General features: G+C 44.3%; 1 protein-coding gene across 6 annotated transcripts in view; it reads right to left on the bottom strand.

Moving 5' to 3' along the window:
• RAPGEF6 (Rap guanine nucleotide exchange factor 6) overlaps positions 1-15,976 on the bottom strand; it is a 141,316-nt gene that overhangs the window by 90,711 nt on the left and 34,629 nt on the right. For 5 of the 6 annotated variants that reach the window (XM_082211468.1, XM_082211472.1, XM_082211469.1 and 2 more), the window contains exons 5-6: positions 8,398-8,467; positions 2,527-2,670 (exon numbers count right to left, since the gene is read on the bottom strand). In XM_082211468.1, coding sequence (XP_082067594.1) covers positions 2,527-2,670; positions 8,398-8,467 — 214 coding nt within the window. Of the gene's footprint in view, positions 1-2,526; positions 2,671-8,397; positions 8,468-8,583; positions 8,698-15,976 lie in introns of those variants that run through there. The other variant, XM_082211473.1, reaches the window with a different exon arrangement.

The following is a 15,976-nucleotide window of genomic DNA, read 5'->3' as shown; positions in this document are numbered from 1 at the left end:
AGCCATTAGACCCCTGAGTCTGAGATTCCCTATCCTATTCTTGGGTATCTTTTGTTAGGGTTGGGTGAAGCTCACAATAATATATCAATTTAATAGGAGATGAATGCATTAAAAAGATGAAAGTAAACTTACGAGAAATTAAAATTCTGGTATATAAAAGCTACTGGTCTAAACAGTACTTGAGCATAAAGGACATCTTGCTGGTTTCCCAGCAGGACAATTTGCAATGTATTTAATATGGGAACTGAAACCAGATAAGTCCTTGTTGTGGAATGATTAGCATTTTCCAATGGCAAGTCCTTGCTAAATCAATTTTAAATTAATAAAAGAAAATTTCACATCCTGGTTAAATGCATCCCACACAAAACTAGAGTTAGTTCCTTAGTAACAGGAAAAGAATCATCTGCTGGTTGTTTGGTCTCTCAGATGTCTGCAACAGTGGGGAGCTATTTACCGGGAAGGGGGAATCCTTCCACATCACCACTGGGCTAAATAACTGCCCAACATAAAATGGAATAGTCTCAGGTAGAATATACAGAAGAGCCTCAACTTGACCAAAACAGTAAGATTCCCTCAATTACTGCAAAAAGGGAAATCTCATATTTCTGCCTTGATTACATTAATCCAAAGTTCAAATTCCCATAGGCTTATGCTTCACTGACTTCTTATGCTGACATTTTTTTAAACAAACAGGTAAATTATCCTGTGCCCCTTGATAGAAAGATACAATACAAGGCTGACTGATAAATAAAAGAGGGAAAAGATCTGAAACAGCTATTACTTTACATACTGGGAAAATGAATACACAGCCTGTAAACATTAAATACATCCCAAGTGCAAGAACACGTCAATCTGATTGAAGGATGTGTTTAAGGATATTCATACATTCACTATCAAAAAAAATGCAAGTATTGCAGACAATTCCTAATTAGTATCACAATTATCATCTTTTCCTGCTTTTACAGTAACTCTTGTACAAGAGCATACGGTCAATATTCTGAAGTTAATTACTATATATTTTATATTAAAGGTAAATATGAAAACCTTTTTTTTCCTTTTTCAGTGAAAATATGCCTGAAATATGCACTTCAATTCATTTAAAATTACCACAGTACTGTATTCACTACACCAATCTTTCTCAAGGATTATACATTTTAAACAAAAAAGTCTTGCCCTAGAACTCTCAAAACAAACAACAAATTCTCCCTACCAGTCACAATTCATTATGTTATCATCTGAGTTACTTACTTTAATAATTACAATTACTTATTGTAATAATTCTTACCACTGATATCAAATAATTTTATGTCAGCATGCAAGTATGGAGTAAATCTGTATATGTCTACTCATAAGAGTTCCATGGAATTTACTCCCAGAAAGAATAGGATTGCACTCAGAGAACATTTTTTATCTTACCCTTATCAGAACTGTAACAAAGATAAAACTCTGCCTAAAGGTGGGATCAATTATTGTGGGTGCGCATGCTTTTTTCCCATGGTTGTCCGAGCAGAACACAGCACATGAATATAAAAAGAGCCTGCTGGATCAGGCAAATGGGCCATCTAAATCCAGCATCCTGTTCTCACAGTGGCCAACCAATGCCTGTGGTAAGCTTGCAAGCAGGTCCCTTGGTCAGGAGAACTCTCCCCTCCTGCGGTTTCAAGCAAATGGTATCAACCAATATTGTTCTCTCCCTTCTCTGTCCCGTACTCAGCCCCAAAACACTGTCCAGAGTTTAGGATTGCTCTGTAACAGTGAGGCTACAGTGTGAGGCAAGGAATCCCCAAGGGAGGCATCCACTCGCACAAGACAGCTCTTCCTGATTTGGGCTGATTCTACCCTATAGGCACACCAAGCAGCAGCCTGAGGCTTGTTTCCTACAGATCCCCTTCATTTACAGCCTGAACAAAATAGGGAAGGGGATGCAAATATGTCCATGTCTTCTTTTAAAAAATAAATAAATCCAAAATTGAAGCTTAAACTTTCTGAACAGTTGTCTGTGATCAATCTTCTGGTATTCAGAGTTAGGCTGACAAAAAGTGGATGAGAACCTAATCAAATTATACTTTAAATCAAAGTTTATACATGTGTGTGCTTTGGTTAGCAGCCCTAAACCTTTTGTAATGGAGATTGCTAAACACCTAGAAAAAACTGAGATGATGCATAATAGAGTCCAACAAATAATTAATCATACTAAATATCTGGAGTTTTGGTAGCAGCTGGGCTACCAGAAAATGCATCTGAACACAACTCCAGTTGATCAGTCTCAGTCTAAACTTACTAAATGTGACCACAGAGTGATTTGGTCTGGAGTAGTCTTCACCAACGGATAGTACATTAGCATGATTCTTTAAAGGCTACAGCTGCATTACAGTCAACTCCTAAATAGCCATCTACAACTCTAAGTCCAACAAAATCACCTTTGTAAATTTTATCGACTTCTTCATCTCTGACTTCATCAATATTTCCCACAGAAAGAGCAAGCCCCAGACAAACAGGTTGGAACATGGAAATAAGTACACTCACCGAAAGATAGCTGCTAACATCCACGTTATCTGTGATGGTCTGACGTTCTCCCCTCTGGTTAATCTTCCTAAACCTCCGTCGAGATTGTCGGAGGGGCACTTCCCTTTGCAGGATGTTGTCTTCATTCTCTTTCGAGTTATCCACCTGGAACACATGTTCAGGATCCTGATTAAACATCCAATTCTTCCATATCATTGAAAGTCTGTGTAATCTTAAAAAACTCATGAGAAAAAGCTCAACGTGAGCTAGTAACGTATGGGGAAGTTTATCTGAAGGCAGCCTACTGCAAGATCCTGAAACTAGAGCTACACGTCTTCAGCAGTGTTATTACAATGAGTTGGAAGGCCACAATTTCCTTCCCGGAAAGAGCTCCCCCCCCCCTAAACTAAGCAAGACTACCTTACCAGCAATAAAAAAACTATTCATTGAACTCAGACTGTTTACAGTAAAATTAAAACAGTTGCATAGTCACAGGGTAAAAGTTGTCAGTTTGATAGTTACATATTAAACTACAACCTCAACATACACAATTTGCTCTCTTCCACTCACCAATGTTCCAATACCTCAAAATCATGCAGCAAAACATTTTTTTTAAAAAAAGTCCTGGTGCTCCATAGATCAGATTGTTAAAACCTTAGCTGCAGCTATAATGTGACAAGGCTAACTTTTTGAAACAACATTTTGAACCATATTACAGTAGTTCAGGCTGAAAGCTGACTGCCCTTCATGATCATTTAGTCTATAAAAAGCAAGTCCTATCTTCACATTTCCTTTTCAAATCTCAGCAGGAAACAACACAGACAGACACATATATACAAGAAACAAGTGGCAACAGTGTCTATTCAGTATTTCAACTGTATATTACATGTAAGTGTGTACCAAGGGAAGGAATTAGTTTATCACTGCAACTGGCTGGCATGTAAAAAGAACTGAGAAATTAGCGAGGAATATTTGCACTTAAAACACTTATAGAAGGTTCATTTTCAAACTGGAAAAAGGTCTTATGATCCTCGTCTACCAACGCAAGTGATCCACTGCACTGAAAAACACACAACTCATACAGGTATCAATATTTGAAAGAATTAGATCATTCAGCAAGGGTAGAAGCCTATCAAGGTTGTGCACAATAAATTTCAATGGATTTCAAAGGAGATTAAAGCAGCTACTTAAATTTCTCTCACTGAAATCAATGGACCTTAAAGTATGGGTAGGCTGTACCAAAAAATATTTATAATAGTTAATTGAGGAACAATATATCTGAAGAAATGTAGCCGCCCAGAGTGGCTAGGGAAACCCAGCCAGATGGGTGGGGTATAAATAATAAAATTATTGTTGTTTTAGATGTGTTTATGTAGTTATGAGAATATTTCTACATGGAAAGTAGAAAATGATTACAAAAATTATATTCATTCCTAGTCACTGGCATGATTCTTATTTGTTTTCTTCTGATTCTTATCTTTTTCAGCTGTTTGTGCACCGAGCAAGCAAAGGCACTTGACTGTCTTCATATTACGTTTCCCAGTACGTTTCCGAGCACAATTCAAAGTGTTGGTGCTGACCTTTAAAGCCCTAAACGGCCTCGGTCCAGTATACCTGAAGGAGCGTCTCCACCCCCATCGTTCTACTCGGACACTGAGGTCCAGCTCCGAGGGCCTTCTAGTGGTTCCCTCACTGCGAGAAGCCAAGTTACAGGGAACCAGGCAGAGGGCCTTCTCGGTGGTGGCGCCCGCCCTGTGGAACGCCCTCCCACCAGATGTCAAAGAGAACAACAACTACCAGACTTTTAGAAGACATCTGAAGGCAGCCCTGTTTAGTGAAGCTTTTAATGTTTGATGTATCACAGTATTTTAATATTCTTTTGGAAGCCGCCCAGAGTGGCTGGGGAAACCCAGCCAGATGGGCGGGGTATAAATAATAAATTATTATTATTATTATTATTATTATTATTATTATTATTATTATATTTACAAATACTTTAGCTGTGATTTTGCGCAGTACGATGATGTCATTATCTCATGCCAGAAGCTGTTCTGGTAGTGACGACTGAGTACAAAGTTTTTTAAAAAGTATGTAAGAGATTACAAAGTACAGGTTACTACGCTTCATGGATCATACACATTACAACACACACACACTTTTTCAAGTCTATTATTCTTCAAGCCTGCTGGTATGTTCCTTTTTTGTGCTTATGATGTGATATAAGGCACAAAGACTGGCACTTGTGAAACGAGTTCATTGTTTGTATATAGTAGAGGTGCCACAGAGGCCTTCCCTGGCTCCTGCAGGTTCTTAATCCCCTGCTGAAAATAGGCTTGAGAGAAGAATTCTATTGTAGCTAAAATAGGCTGTGGTGTATGGTAGGTTATTTGGGGGCGGGGGTGCCCAAGACAGCGTCTCTTATTTGCATATGTCCCTGACAGCCAAAAAGCGTGGCAGCCACCAATATATATCAAAACATTTTCTCCAAGCTCACTCTGTAGTTCACCAAATCTAGAATCCCCAAAACCACTTCTAGTACTTTACTATCTTAATAGGAAATGTCATTGCCATGTAGCCCAAACCCTTTGAAAGACTAAAAATATCTTAAGCTCATAGGTTTTTCAGTAAAAACTGTGGACTCTCAGTACCTTCACAATCAAGCACTATTATTCTGTTCACAAGTGGAAATATATCATAGTTTTTAAGGAAATTATGGACCTATGCAAAGCAGTTTTCCAGTTGAAACAAGGTTTTTTTAATACACAACACAGGCTGAATACTATGAAAGCAAAAGGTTAAGTATGTTTGTTACCCAAAAGGCAAATACAATGAACTGCTAGCAGGAACTATAGTAACTACGCCCACCTGCTTCCTTCAGATATTGCCAGTACTATGCAGTTGAAAAATACAGTCAAAGGAACTGAGAAATCTCTATAACAAACAGCTTTTGTTGACAATTTCTCTTGCTTTCTATACTACAATGCTTCTTAGGCAGAGTAACTTCCAAATTTAACAAAAACTAACCAATAAAACATTCCATACAAGAAAGCTGAAATCATACAGCAGAATAAAGCAACAGTATAACATTTCTAAAAACAAAGACAGCAAAGGACATAGCAGTAGCCGCAACAATTCTAAAAATGGGCCATTAGCAATGGCAACCAAAATCAAGGGTAAATGTATTCAATTGCACTAGTTGCCTCAATAGGCATCCAGGTGGCAAAATGTGCTATGCAAAGTTGTAAGCCTAGATGGCAAAGCTCCATTGTTTAAGCCAAGGGTGGGCAACCTGTGGTGCTAGGTCTAATTTCATGCAGGTGACAAGCAAGTAAAAAAAAAGGAAGGGAGAGGTGGCAGGGAGAAAAGAAAACAACTTGGCTTGGGCCCTGCCCACCACTGGCATGGAACCCACCCACCCTAAATGGGGTCTCCAACCCCACCCTGCTTGAATCAAAGTCTGAAAGAGCCATGCATTCAGTCTGATAGGACAGTAGTGAGCCCAATGTGTCACCCAGTATTACTTCCCATTCCTCTTACTTTTAAGGCCAGAATGCATACAGAGAGCAAAAGAAATATTTTATTTGTTTAGTGCATTTGTACCCCATACTTCAGCCAAAAAAGGCTCTCAGAGTGGCTTGCAATACAATCAATTAAACCAAGACATTAATACTGTTCCCTGAGCACAACAGTTATGGCAACCTTCTGTGCTACTTTCCCTGCCTTCTGAGGGCTGGGGGGTCAGGAGGATAGCAGTCTGCATTTTGCATCCTTCAGTGCTGCAAACAGAGCAACTACAAGTTGCTCCCCAAAAGAAACAAAGAAGTGTTTGCGTATGACGGTAGCAGAAGCCATCTGTGAGGAGTAATCAGAACGCCAGGTTGCCAAAGGAAAGCCACCATGACTTTTAATATGTTGGTATTAAAAAGTGATAGAAATAAAAACCCAATATAAGAAATACATCCTATCTTCCCACTGTGCGCAATTACTTTCAGAACAAAAGGGAGCACATTTCCAAGAGACAACATCATAAATTTATGGGCTCCTTCCTCTCCATTACAGATGCAGACAAGAAATATATCCAAGAATCAAAAGGCTGGATCAAAGAGTAATACCAAAAAAACCCCACAAATGACAAAAAAATGGTGACTGCTGTAACAGATTTGAGTTCAAGGAAGCAATGGCTTAAAGTGACCCATACAAAGGCAATATTCCATGTAAATGTCGCTAACAATACAGCCACAGAAAAAATAAGGCGGTTGATATTTTCAGTAACATCTTACATGATCCAGCTTTAACCTAAACTTTCTGGCAAAACACAAAAGGAAGCAAAAAAAAGAAAATAATAGGTCATAGGTATATATCAAAGCATCAGCACTGGGCAGTAAGCATTAAAACAACTTCAAAAGCTCAGGTTTCATAAGCCATATCTTAGGTTTTTAAAAATGAAAGGCTTTTTTTCTAAGCAAAGCTCTTTATAAAATAGAGATTAAGATCCAGAGAAAGGAGGGTATTTTATTTCTGAACTGCTCTTACAGTTTAGCAGCTTAATCCATTTTTCTATACAGTACTGCAGATGGGAAGTTCCTGCCCACACTCAGTGAATGTGCTGTAGAATTCCATTTCAGTATCTTTTTAAATATTTCAAAGTGGTCAAGATGTCTTGCTTCAATTCCCAAGTTAAGTGTACACATGCATACATGCACACACACATCTCTCAGACTACACAAAGATATATGACATTTTACAAGTTCCAAAGCAAATAGAAGTTATGAAGCACTAGGTGTGTCAGCCTCCACCAGCCTGGTACCCTTGACCTTGAGGTCATCTCTGACCATTAACTATGCTGACTCTGGCTGGAGGGCATCAGTTTGGGGGCAGCTAACATACATGTACTAATGAATAACAAAAACAGAATAAAATTAAATAACATCAGAAGTTAGCTAAAGCAGAGGAACATTAGTTATCTGTTTAGACTCGCAGGGGTCAGCAAACGTTTTCAGCCGGGGGCCAGTCCACTGTCCTTCAGACCTTGTGGGGGGCCGGACTATATTGGGGGGGGGGATTGAACAAATTTCTATGGCCCCACAAATAACCCAGAGATGCATTTTAAATAAAAGCATACACTCTATTCATGTAAAAACACCAGGCAGGCCCCACAAATAACCCAGAGGTGCATTTTAAATAAAAGGACACATTCTAATGAAAAAAACATGCTGATTCCCGAACCGTCCGCGGGCCGGATTTAGAAGGTGATTGGGCCTAATCTGCCCCCTGGGCCTTAGTTTGCCTACCGATGGTTTAGAGAAAGGAGAAATAACAGGATTGTGGGCCAGTAGTGCCATATTGCAGCAAACACACAAACAGTTTAGCTGAGACATATTGAGCATGGTATCCATAATGATAGGGAAGCATTCATTAAGAAGATAACAGTCACTCAGATCATACGTCACAGTAAGCCATAAATCTTGGGTTGCCATGAATGAGCAGTGTGCTAAGTGCACACTATTAAATTACCCCCATTTCACTTTCTCCTTCTTGGTGCTGGCAGCAACAAACTAGCACTCCTAGTTTGTTTCCGCCAAACAAGCTGCCACCAGTAAGCCAAGAACAAACCTTGGTTTATTACCATAGTCAGGAGAGGAACACCCCACAGAGTAAGTCAAGACTCATGGGTTTGTTGCTCCTGTTTCCGGAAAATGCAGAGCAAGGCAGGAGTGCTTCAGCAATATGCACTAGCACACCACTCATTGATGGTAGCCATGGTAAGATTTGTGATAGAATTCTCTAGAATTTGTGATAGAATTCTCTAGAATTCTCTAGAACTGTAGCCAAAGTGAACATGACTATTTCAAGGGGGACTATGCACACTGGTTTTTAAAAGTCTATCCTTACCACAATCATTTCAGAAGGCTCCAATACAATACACTCGCAACCTCGTTTTCCTCCAGACTGCTTGCCAAAGCTGAGAAGAAAAAAGAAGAAGGAAAGTATTATTACACATTAATAGTAAACCACAAAATCAAACAGAGTAGGGATGAATTATAGGAATACTAGTAACAGCACATTGTGAAACAGTACCTTTGATTGTATTTCACATGCCTATTAAAGGGGCAATATGTGTTTTTGATGCACCATCACATTATGCAGCTTGTTCAACCATCAGAGATTGTTGTGGCATAGAACTGAGCCACTCCCAAGTGAAAGATGTGAGAAGAGTATTGATGATCCTGTGGGGCATAAGTCTACTAGTTCTTCAGTGATGGAAAGACACTCTTATATGTGTATGCTTGGCAGCAATCCTTGGTATGTGGGTTGCAATTATGTTGAGAGTGAGTGGTTTGCCCATGAGTGGCTGCTTGCTAGAGGTACCATATGAAGGAGTGAATGATCATAGTTGTCAGGGGATGATTAGCTGCTTGTGCTTAAAATAATGCCCCTTCAGAGTTTGTGCGACCCCACAAACCTCTGTGTGTGACAGAGCTCCTCAGACATGTCTGCTCTAGTCACTTGTAGAGTCCGACAGTGGCTGTCTGCGGAAGCGCTTCCAGCAAAGAAGTTCCTTAACGGAAACGCGTCTCCTGGACTCACGACGTGACAGCTTCCGGCGAAGCATAGGTCTCCCTGCAGTTGCTTCTGACACCTCCCCGCTATTTTCGCTCGAAGTGTCTCTCACCCCTTTCTCTCCCCTTCTGCTTCCTGCCTGGGCTGCTGCGTCTCTCTCAGCATTACTGAGATCCTCCTCCAGAGACCCCGCGCTCCCCCTGCTGGTCCCTGCTTTGGCTGTTGACTCTCTCCCAGTCTCTGGGAGCCCTACCACTTCCCTTTCCTCCGATGTCAGTTCCCTGACATCCACCTCCCCTCCAGGGCCCCCCTCTCCCCCGCCCCTACTCTCTCCTCTGGGCGGTGAGGAGCTGAAACCCCTAAAAGAATCCTCTTCATCTTCCGACGTCTCGAACATTTCCCTCCATCGGTCTTCGTTCCGACTCGCTGAATCCTCTTCCACCTCGGAATCAGCGAACCCCTCCAACTCTTCTTCTTCGTCGGTGGTGGCGAAGTATTCCCTCCGGAACCTCGCCACTGGCTGGGGTTTCCGAGGGAATCTCTGATGAAAAGTTTCAATCAAAACCTCGTCATCTACATCCTCTGCCCTGACCCAGGTGTTTTCCGACTCCGGCTCCCCTTCCCACATTACCAAATACTCTACTTGCTCTCCCCTCCACCTGGAATCGAGAATCTCCGCTACATGGTAGCTGTGTTCTTTTTCCTCCATAGCTGGTCCCCTATTGACCCTCCCCTCTCTGTCCCCTATATACGGTGACAGCAATGATCTGTGGAACACTGGGTGTAACTTCATGTGGTTAGGTAACCGGAGTCTGAAAGCCACTGGGTTGACCTGTTGCGTGACTTCAAATGGGCCCAGCCTTTTGGGTCTTAACTTCTTACAACCTCCTTTAAATGGTAACCCTTGGGTGGACAACCACACCTGGTCCCCCACCCTAATGCTTTCTCCTTCCCTTCTGGTTTTGTCTGCCTGCCTCTTATATTCCTCCTTCGCCCTGTTTAAATTAAGTTGGAGCTGGCGATGGATCGCTTCCATTTCTTCAACGAACTGTTCTGCGGCTGGAACGCTCCAGTTCTCCCCCTCCCCCCCTGGGAAGGCTCGGGGATGACACCCGTGATTGGCCAAAAAAGGGCTCATTCCCGTGGACACGTTCTCCGCATTGTTATAGGCAAATTCTGCCAACGCCAGCTTCTCCACCCAATCATTCTCTCTGTCATTCACATAACACCTCAAATATTGCTGGAGGACACCATTAGCTCTTTCCGCCTGCCCGTTGGTTTCTGGATGGCGGGCAGTGGAAAAATTCACCTCTACATGCAATAAGCTCATGAGCTTCCTCCAGAACCTGGAAGTAAATTGTTTCCCTCGGTCCGAAACCACCCTCAAGGGGGCACCATGCAATCTAAACACATTTTCCACAAACAATTTAGCGGTTTCTTCTGCTGTGACCGCATGTGAGCAGGCTATAAAGTGGGCCATCTTGGTTAACAGGTCTACCACAACCATAATGGCTGTCTTCCCTTTGGACCTGGGCAGATCAGTCATAAAATCTATTGCCACTGCCTCCCATGGTCTTTCCGGCGTGGGTAGTGGTTCTAATAAACCTGCCGGTGCCCGCCTCTCCCCCTTGGCTCGTTGACATCGGTCACACCCTCTCACATACTCCCGCACATCTTCCCTGACCTTGGGCCACCAGAATTCCCTGGTAACCAGCCACATGGTTTTGTGTTGCCCAAAATGCCCTGCTGTGGGGCTATCGTGCAGTTGCTTGAGTACCTTTTCCCTCAATTCTCCTTCAGGTACGTATAATGCTCCCTTGTAGTACAACGCCCCGTTTCTCTCCTCAAAACCCCCGGGTTTGTCTCCCTCCCTCCTGAGACCCCTGAGTTTGTCCTGGGCATATTCATCCTGCACCGTTCCCTCTATCAGTTCCCTTAGCCCCACCAATGCCGCCCCACACACCCAGCGATCCTCGGGAATGACATGGGTCTCTTCGGGTGCACCCTCTCCCTCCAAATATTCAGGTTTGCGTGAGAGAGCGTCCGCCCTAACGTTCTCCTGGCCTGGTACGTAACAAATCTCAAAGTTAAATTTGGAGAACTCCTGGGCCCATCTCAACTGCCGTTGGTTGAGCACTCGCGCAGTTCTCCAATACTCTAGATTCTTATGGTCCGTGCGCACTTGCACCTTCTGTTGTGCACCAATTAGTAGGTGCCTCCATCTCCGGAAGGCCTCATAAATCGCAAGAAGTTCCCGGTCGTACACCGTGTAGTTTCTCTCAGATTTGTTCAGCTTTCGCGAAAAGAAGGCACACGGTCGCCACTCGGACCCCTCCTTCCCCGGCTGCAGAAGAAGCACCGCCCCTATGGCTCTGTCAGAAGCGTCTGTTTCGACCCTCAGCTTTTTTTGTAAATCCACATGTAGAAGTTGTTCGTCAGAGGCGAAGGCCTTTTTCAGTTCCTCAAACGCTCGCTCCGCCTCCCCCGTCCAAACAAACTTCTTTTTGCTGCTGAGACAGTCCGTGATGGGCGCCGTCAGGTGAGCGAAGTTTCGGATGAACTTACGATAAAAGTTTCCAAACCCTAGGAACCTCTGCACATCCTTCTTAGTCTTGGGGGTTTTCCATTCCAGCACCGCTTGAACCTTGCCGGGGTCCATGGCCAACCCCTTGTCTGACAAGCGGTACCCCAGGAATTCCACCTCCTTGGTATGAAACTGACACTTCTCCAGTTTCACCCACAGTCTGTTGGCTTGCAGCCTGCTCAACACTTCTCTGACGTCTCTCACATGTTGCTCCTCATTCTCCGAATACACCAACACGTCATCTAAGAAGGCCACGCAATTCTTGTAGAGCAAAGGCCCCAGTACATGGTTCATAAAGGCTTGAAAACACGCGGAGCCTGCTTGTAATCCAAAAGGCATAACGAGATATTCAAATGCCCCCAAAGGGGTGAACATGGTGGTCTTCCATTCATCCCCTTTCCTTATACGTATCAGGTTGTACGCCCCCCTTAGGTCCAGCTTTGTAAAAATCTTTCCTTTTCGCACCCTGGTTAAAATATCATCAATCCTGGGCATAGGAAAAGCCACCGGCTCTGTCACTGCATTTAGGGCCCGAAAGTCACATACCAGTCTCGGCTTGTCCGTGTTCTTTTTATCCACAAAAAACACTGGGCTACCCCCCGCTGCCTTGGACTCTCTGATGAAGCCTCTCTTCAGGTTCTTGTCAATGAACGCTCGCAACTCCTGCATCTCCCTGTCTGACATGGCATACAACTTGCCTACAGGAAGCTGTGCTCCAGGGAGTAAATTGATCTGGCAATCAAAGGGCCTATGCGGGGGTAGTTGGTCAGCCTCCTTCTCGCTGAACACGTCGCTGAGATCAGCATACTGTGATGGCACCTTCCCCTTCTCCATCACTTCCGTCCCTGCTAGGGTGGCTTGGGCCCCTGCTGACCCCTTTTCCCCCCTGCAGTGTTCTAAGCAATGTGCGGAACCGAAGGAAACCACTCTTTGATGCCAGCCCACCAGCGGATCATGTAGGGCTAGCCAGCTCATTCCCAAAATAATGGGAGCGCCTCCCAAGGTGGCCACATTAAACGCTATCAGTTCTGTGTGCCTTGCCACCCTCATTATCATTGGGACGGTCTGCAAGCTGACGCCTCCTCCCAACAGTTCCCTGCCATCAATCGTGGTCACCTGCAGGGGGTTGCTTAAGGGGATAGTCTGTATCTGGTGTTCAGCAGCAAACTCCTTGCTCATGAAATTGCAGGAGCTGCCTGAGTCCAACAGCGCCTTTATTTTTAGGGGGTGTCCATTTTGCAACTCTAGCGACACTTCAATCACTAGAGCAGGTCGAGGAGCTTCTGGCACTGGCACTTGGGGAAGGGGCACTTTCACTGCTCTTTGGCCTGGCTGCAGTGCCCTGCTGGCAACCAGGCGTTGGCTTTTACCTGCTCCGTTTCTCCCTGCTCTTCCCCCTCAACAGTTCCCACCATCCCTTGCCATTCCTTCCTCTGGGGGCAGACTCTGGCAAAGTGGCCTGGCTGTTGGCAGAGATAGCATTTCCGGGGTCCCTTTCCCTCCTTCTTCGCCCCCTCACTGGGCTTTGAAACTGCGCGCGCGCGGGCTGTTCCGATTTCCATCGGCTCTGCCGGCGGGAAAGCTGGCTCAGGAATGTCTGGAATGCGTAACTCCTTCCAACGTTCCCCTCTCCCTTCCCGCCTCTCCAAGGCTCTTGCCTCCTGGCGCGCTCCAATGGTCAGCGCAGATTTGGTCAGCTGATCCATAGACACCGCCCTGGGGCTCCTGGCCAGCTCGTCTTTCACAGCTGAAGAAAGACCTTCTTCAAATAGCATCTGAATGGGTGCTGCCGATAAATCCCACCCCAATCTGTGAATCAGCATGGTAAATTCAGTCCAGTACTCACGGACAGATCTGCTTCCCTGCTTGCAAGCCATTAGCTGTCTGCGCACTACCCCCTCCTCAATATCGCTGGAGAACATGATATCCATTGCACGAAAGAATTTCATAGTGTCCTTCAGGATATCGTTGTGCGTTGCCATCAGGGGTCGAACCCAATCTCGCGCCCCCTTCTCAAGATGCCCAATTACGAAAGCAACTCGGGATTCCTCATCAGGGAACTCATCAAACTGCACATTCAGGGCATATTGCATTTCAGTCCTAAAGGCATGGTAATCCTTGGGGTCCCCCCCAAACTTCTGCACTAATCCTGGTACCTTTCTGGGGAACTGAGTGGTTCTCCCCTTCTTGTCTGCATCTTGAGCCCTCCTCTCCTCGAGCCTCGCCGTCTGCAGCGCAAGTTGGACCTCCAATGCTCGGTATCTGTCTTCCAAGCTTGGACCAGCTCCACCCCCTGCGGCTCCGGCTCCTGCTGGGTCGCTCATGATGCCTTCTCCTGCACAGGCAGCGTACAGAGACTGTCGGACTGCTGTCAGGGGATGATTAGCTGCTTGTGCTTAAAATAATGCCCCTTCAGAGTTTGTGCGACCCCACAAACCTCTGTGTGTGACAGAGCTCCTCAGACATGTCTGCTCTAGTCACTTGTAGAGTCCGACAGTGGCTGTCTGCGGAAGCGCTTCCAGCAAAGAAGTTCCTTAACGGAAACGCGTCTCCTGGACTCACGACGTGACAGCTTCCGGCGAAGCATAGGTCTCCCTGCAGTTGCTTCTGACACCTCCCCGCTATTTTCGCTCGAAGTGTCTCTCACCCCTTTCTCTCCCCTTCTGCTTCCTGCCTGGGCTGCTGCGTCTCTCTCAGCATTACTGAGATCCTCCTCCAGAGACCCCGCGCTCCCCCTGCTGGTCCCTGCTTTGGCTGTTGACTCTCTCCCAGTCTCTGGGAGCCCTACCACTTCCCTTTCCTCCGATGTCAGTTCCCTGACAATAGTGGTTATGGGAACAGATAGTGAGAGTGTGGTTGGATGAGTGGCTACATGAACAGTGTGTTTTATGTTGGTTAGGGAGTCTACATTTTTCTGCCTTGTAATGCTTTGCGACTTTCCTGATATGGTTATTATGGATACTGTTCATGTATTTTTAATGTAAATAATTTTACATTGCTTTTATTGCTCTTATTGTGGGTATATATTATGCAAGTGTAGCTACTGTAACCCACTTCAAGATCTAAAGCTATCAAGTGGTCCATACAATGGTACCTCGGGTTACATATACTTCAGGTTACATACGCTTCAGGTTACAGACTCCGCTAACCCAGAAATAGTACCTCGGGTTAAGAACTTTGCTTCAGGATGAGAACAGAAATCATACTCCGGCAGCGCAGCAGCAGAGGGGGCCCCATTAGCTAAAGTGGTGCTTTGGGTTAAGAACAGTCTCAGGTTAAGAACGGACCTCCGGAACAAATTAAGTACTTAACCCGAGGTACCACTGTACATGGAAACACAGTAGGATCGCAGCTGCTGCACATTTAACTTGTAGGGTCACAGCTTTCTGCGCTTGGTGGCAAACCAGCTGATATCACATAAATGCAAGGCAGAGAGCTAAACAGTTCTTTGCACACCAGGTTTTCCTGCAACGGAAAACACTTTTTAGCTCTCTGCCTTGCTTACTGTTCTGGGAAACTCTTGTGCCAAAAAGTAAGATTGTTCGCACAGTAGCTGTTCCTTGGAGTGGTTTTTGACACAATTTTGGCTTTATGCACTAACCGCTCCCCATCATCACCACCACTAGAACCTAACACCCACACAAGACACGACACGACTGTGACAACGACAACAACAACAACAAGCTGTTTATGGAGTACAGATCCAGTGCATGCAAGGAGCCAAAGAACTGGAATAACTGCCTATATGGTATGATAAACACTGTGGTCACTACTAAACACAGCAGAACTTCTTAGAGCAAGGGGAAATTCTCTAGTTGGACAGAAAAAACAGAAGTGTCCTTAGGAAATTTTGTAAGTTATCCCCCAGCTGAGGGAGGTGTGAAAGACTTAAAGCTACATTTGAATGTGTGAAGGTTTCCTGGCATATTATGTTTCTCTTTATGATCCCTGCTGATACTGTGTTTATTTTCTTCTCATAAAACACAAGTAATTATTTGCATGGATTTGTCAAACTGGCTTTCATCTACAATAATCAAAATAGCATAATCAACAGCTTGCTCTTTGTGATCGCTTGAATCACATTGAACTAGATTTGGTCTCCTTATTGATGATGAAATTGAGAGCAAACATTTAACCACATCTCCAAAAATGTGTGAAATACAGCACAAGGAAACCAGGTAAGCGTCAAAGACCTAAGTTAAACAGCGAAGATTTAAATATTTTGTTTGCTGTAATTCCCTTCCTTTTCTTGAAATTTTCATTATTTATTTAATTGAAAATACCCAATTAATCATTTGGCATTTCAATATCAGGGTAGTGAGAATG

Source organism: Podarcis vaucheri (assembly GCF_965113315.1).
Source record: "Podarcis vaucheri genome assembly, chromosome: 2".
NCBI lineage: Eukaryota > Metazoa > Chordata > Lepidosauria > Squamata > Lacertidae > Podarcis > Podarcis vaucheri.
This window is presented reverse-complemented; position numbering and strand designations above follow the sequence as displayed.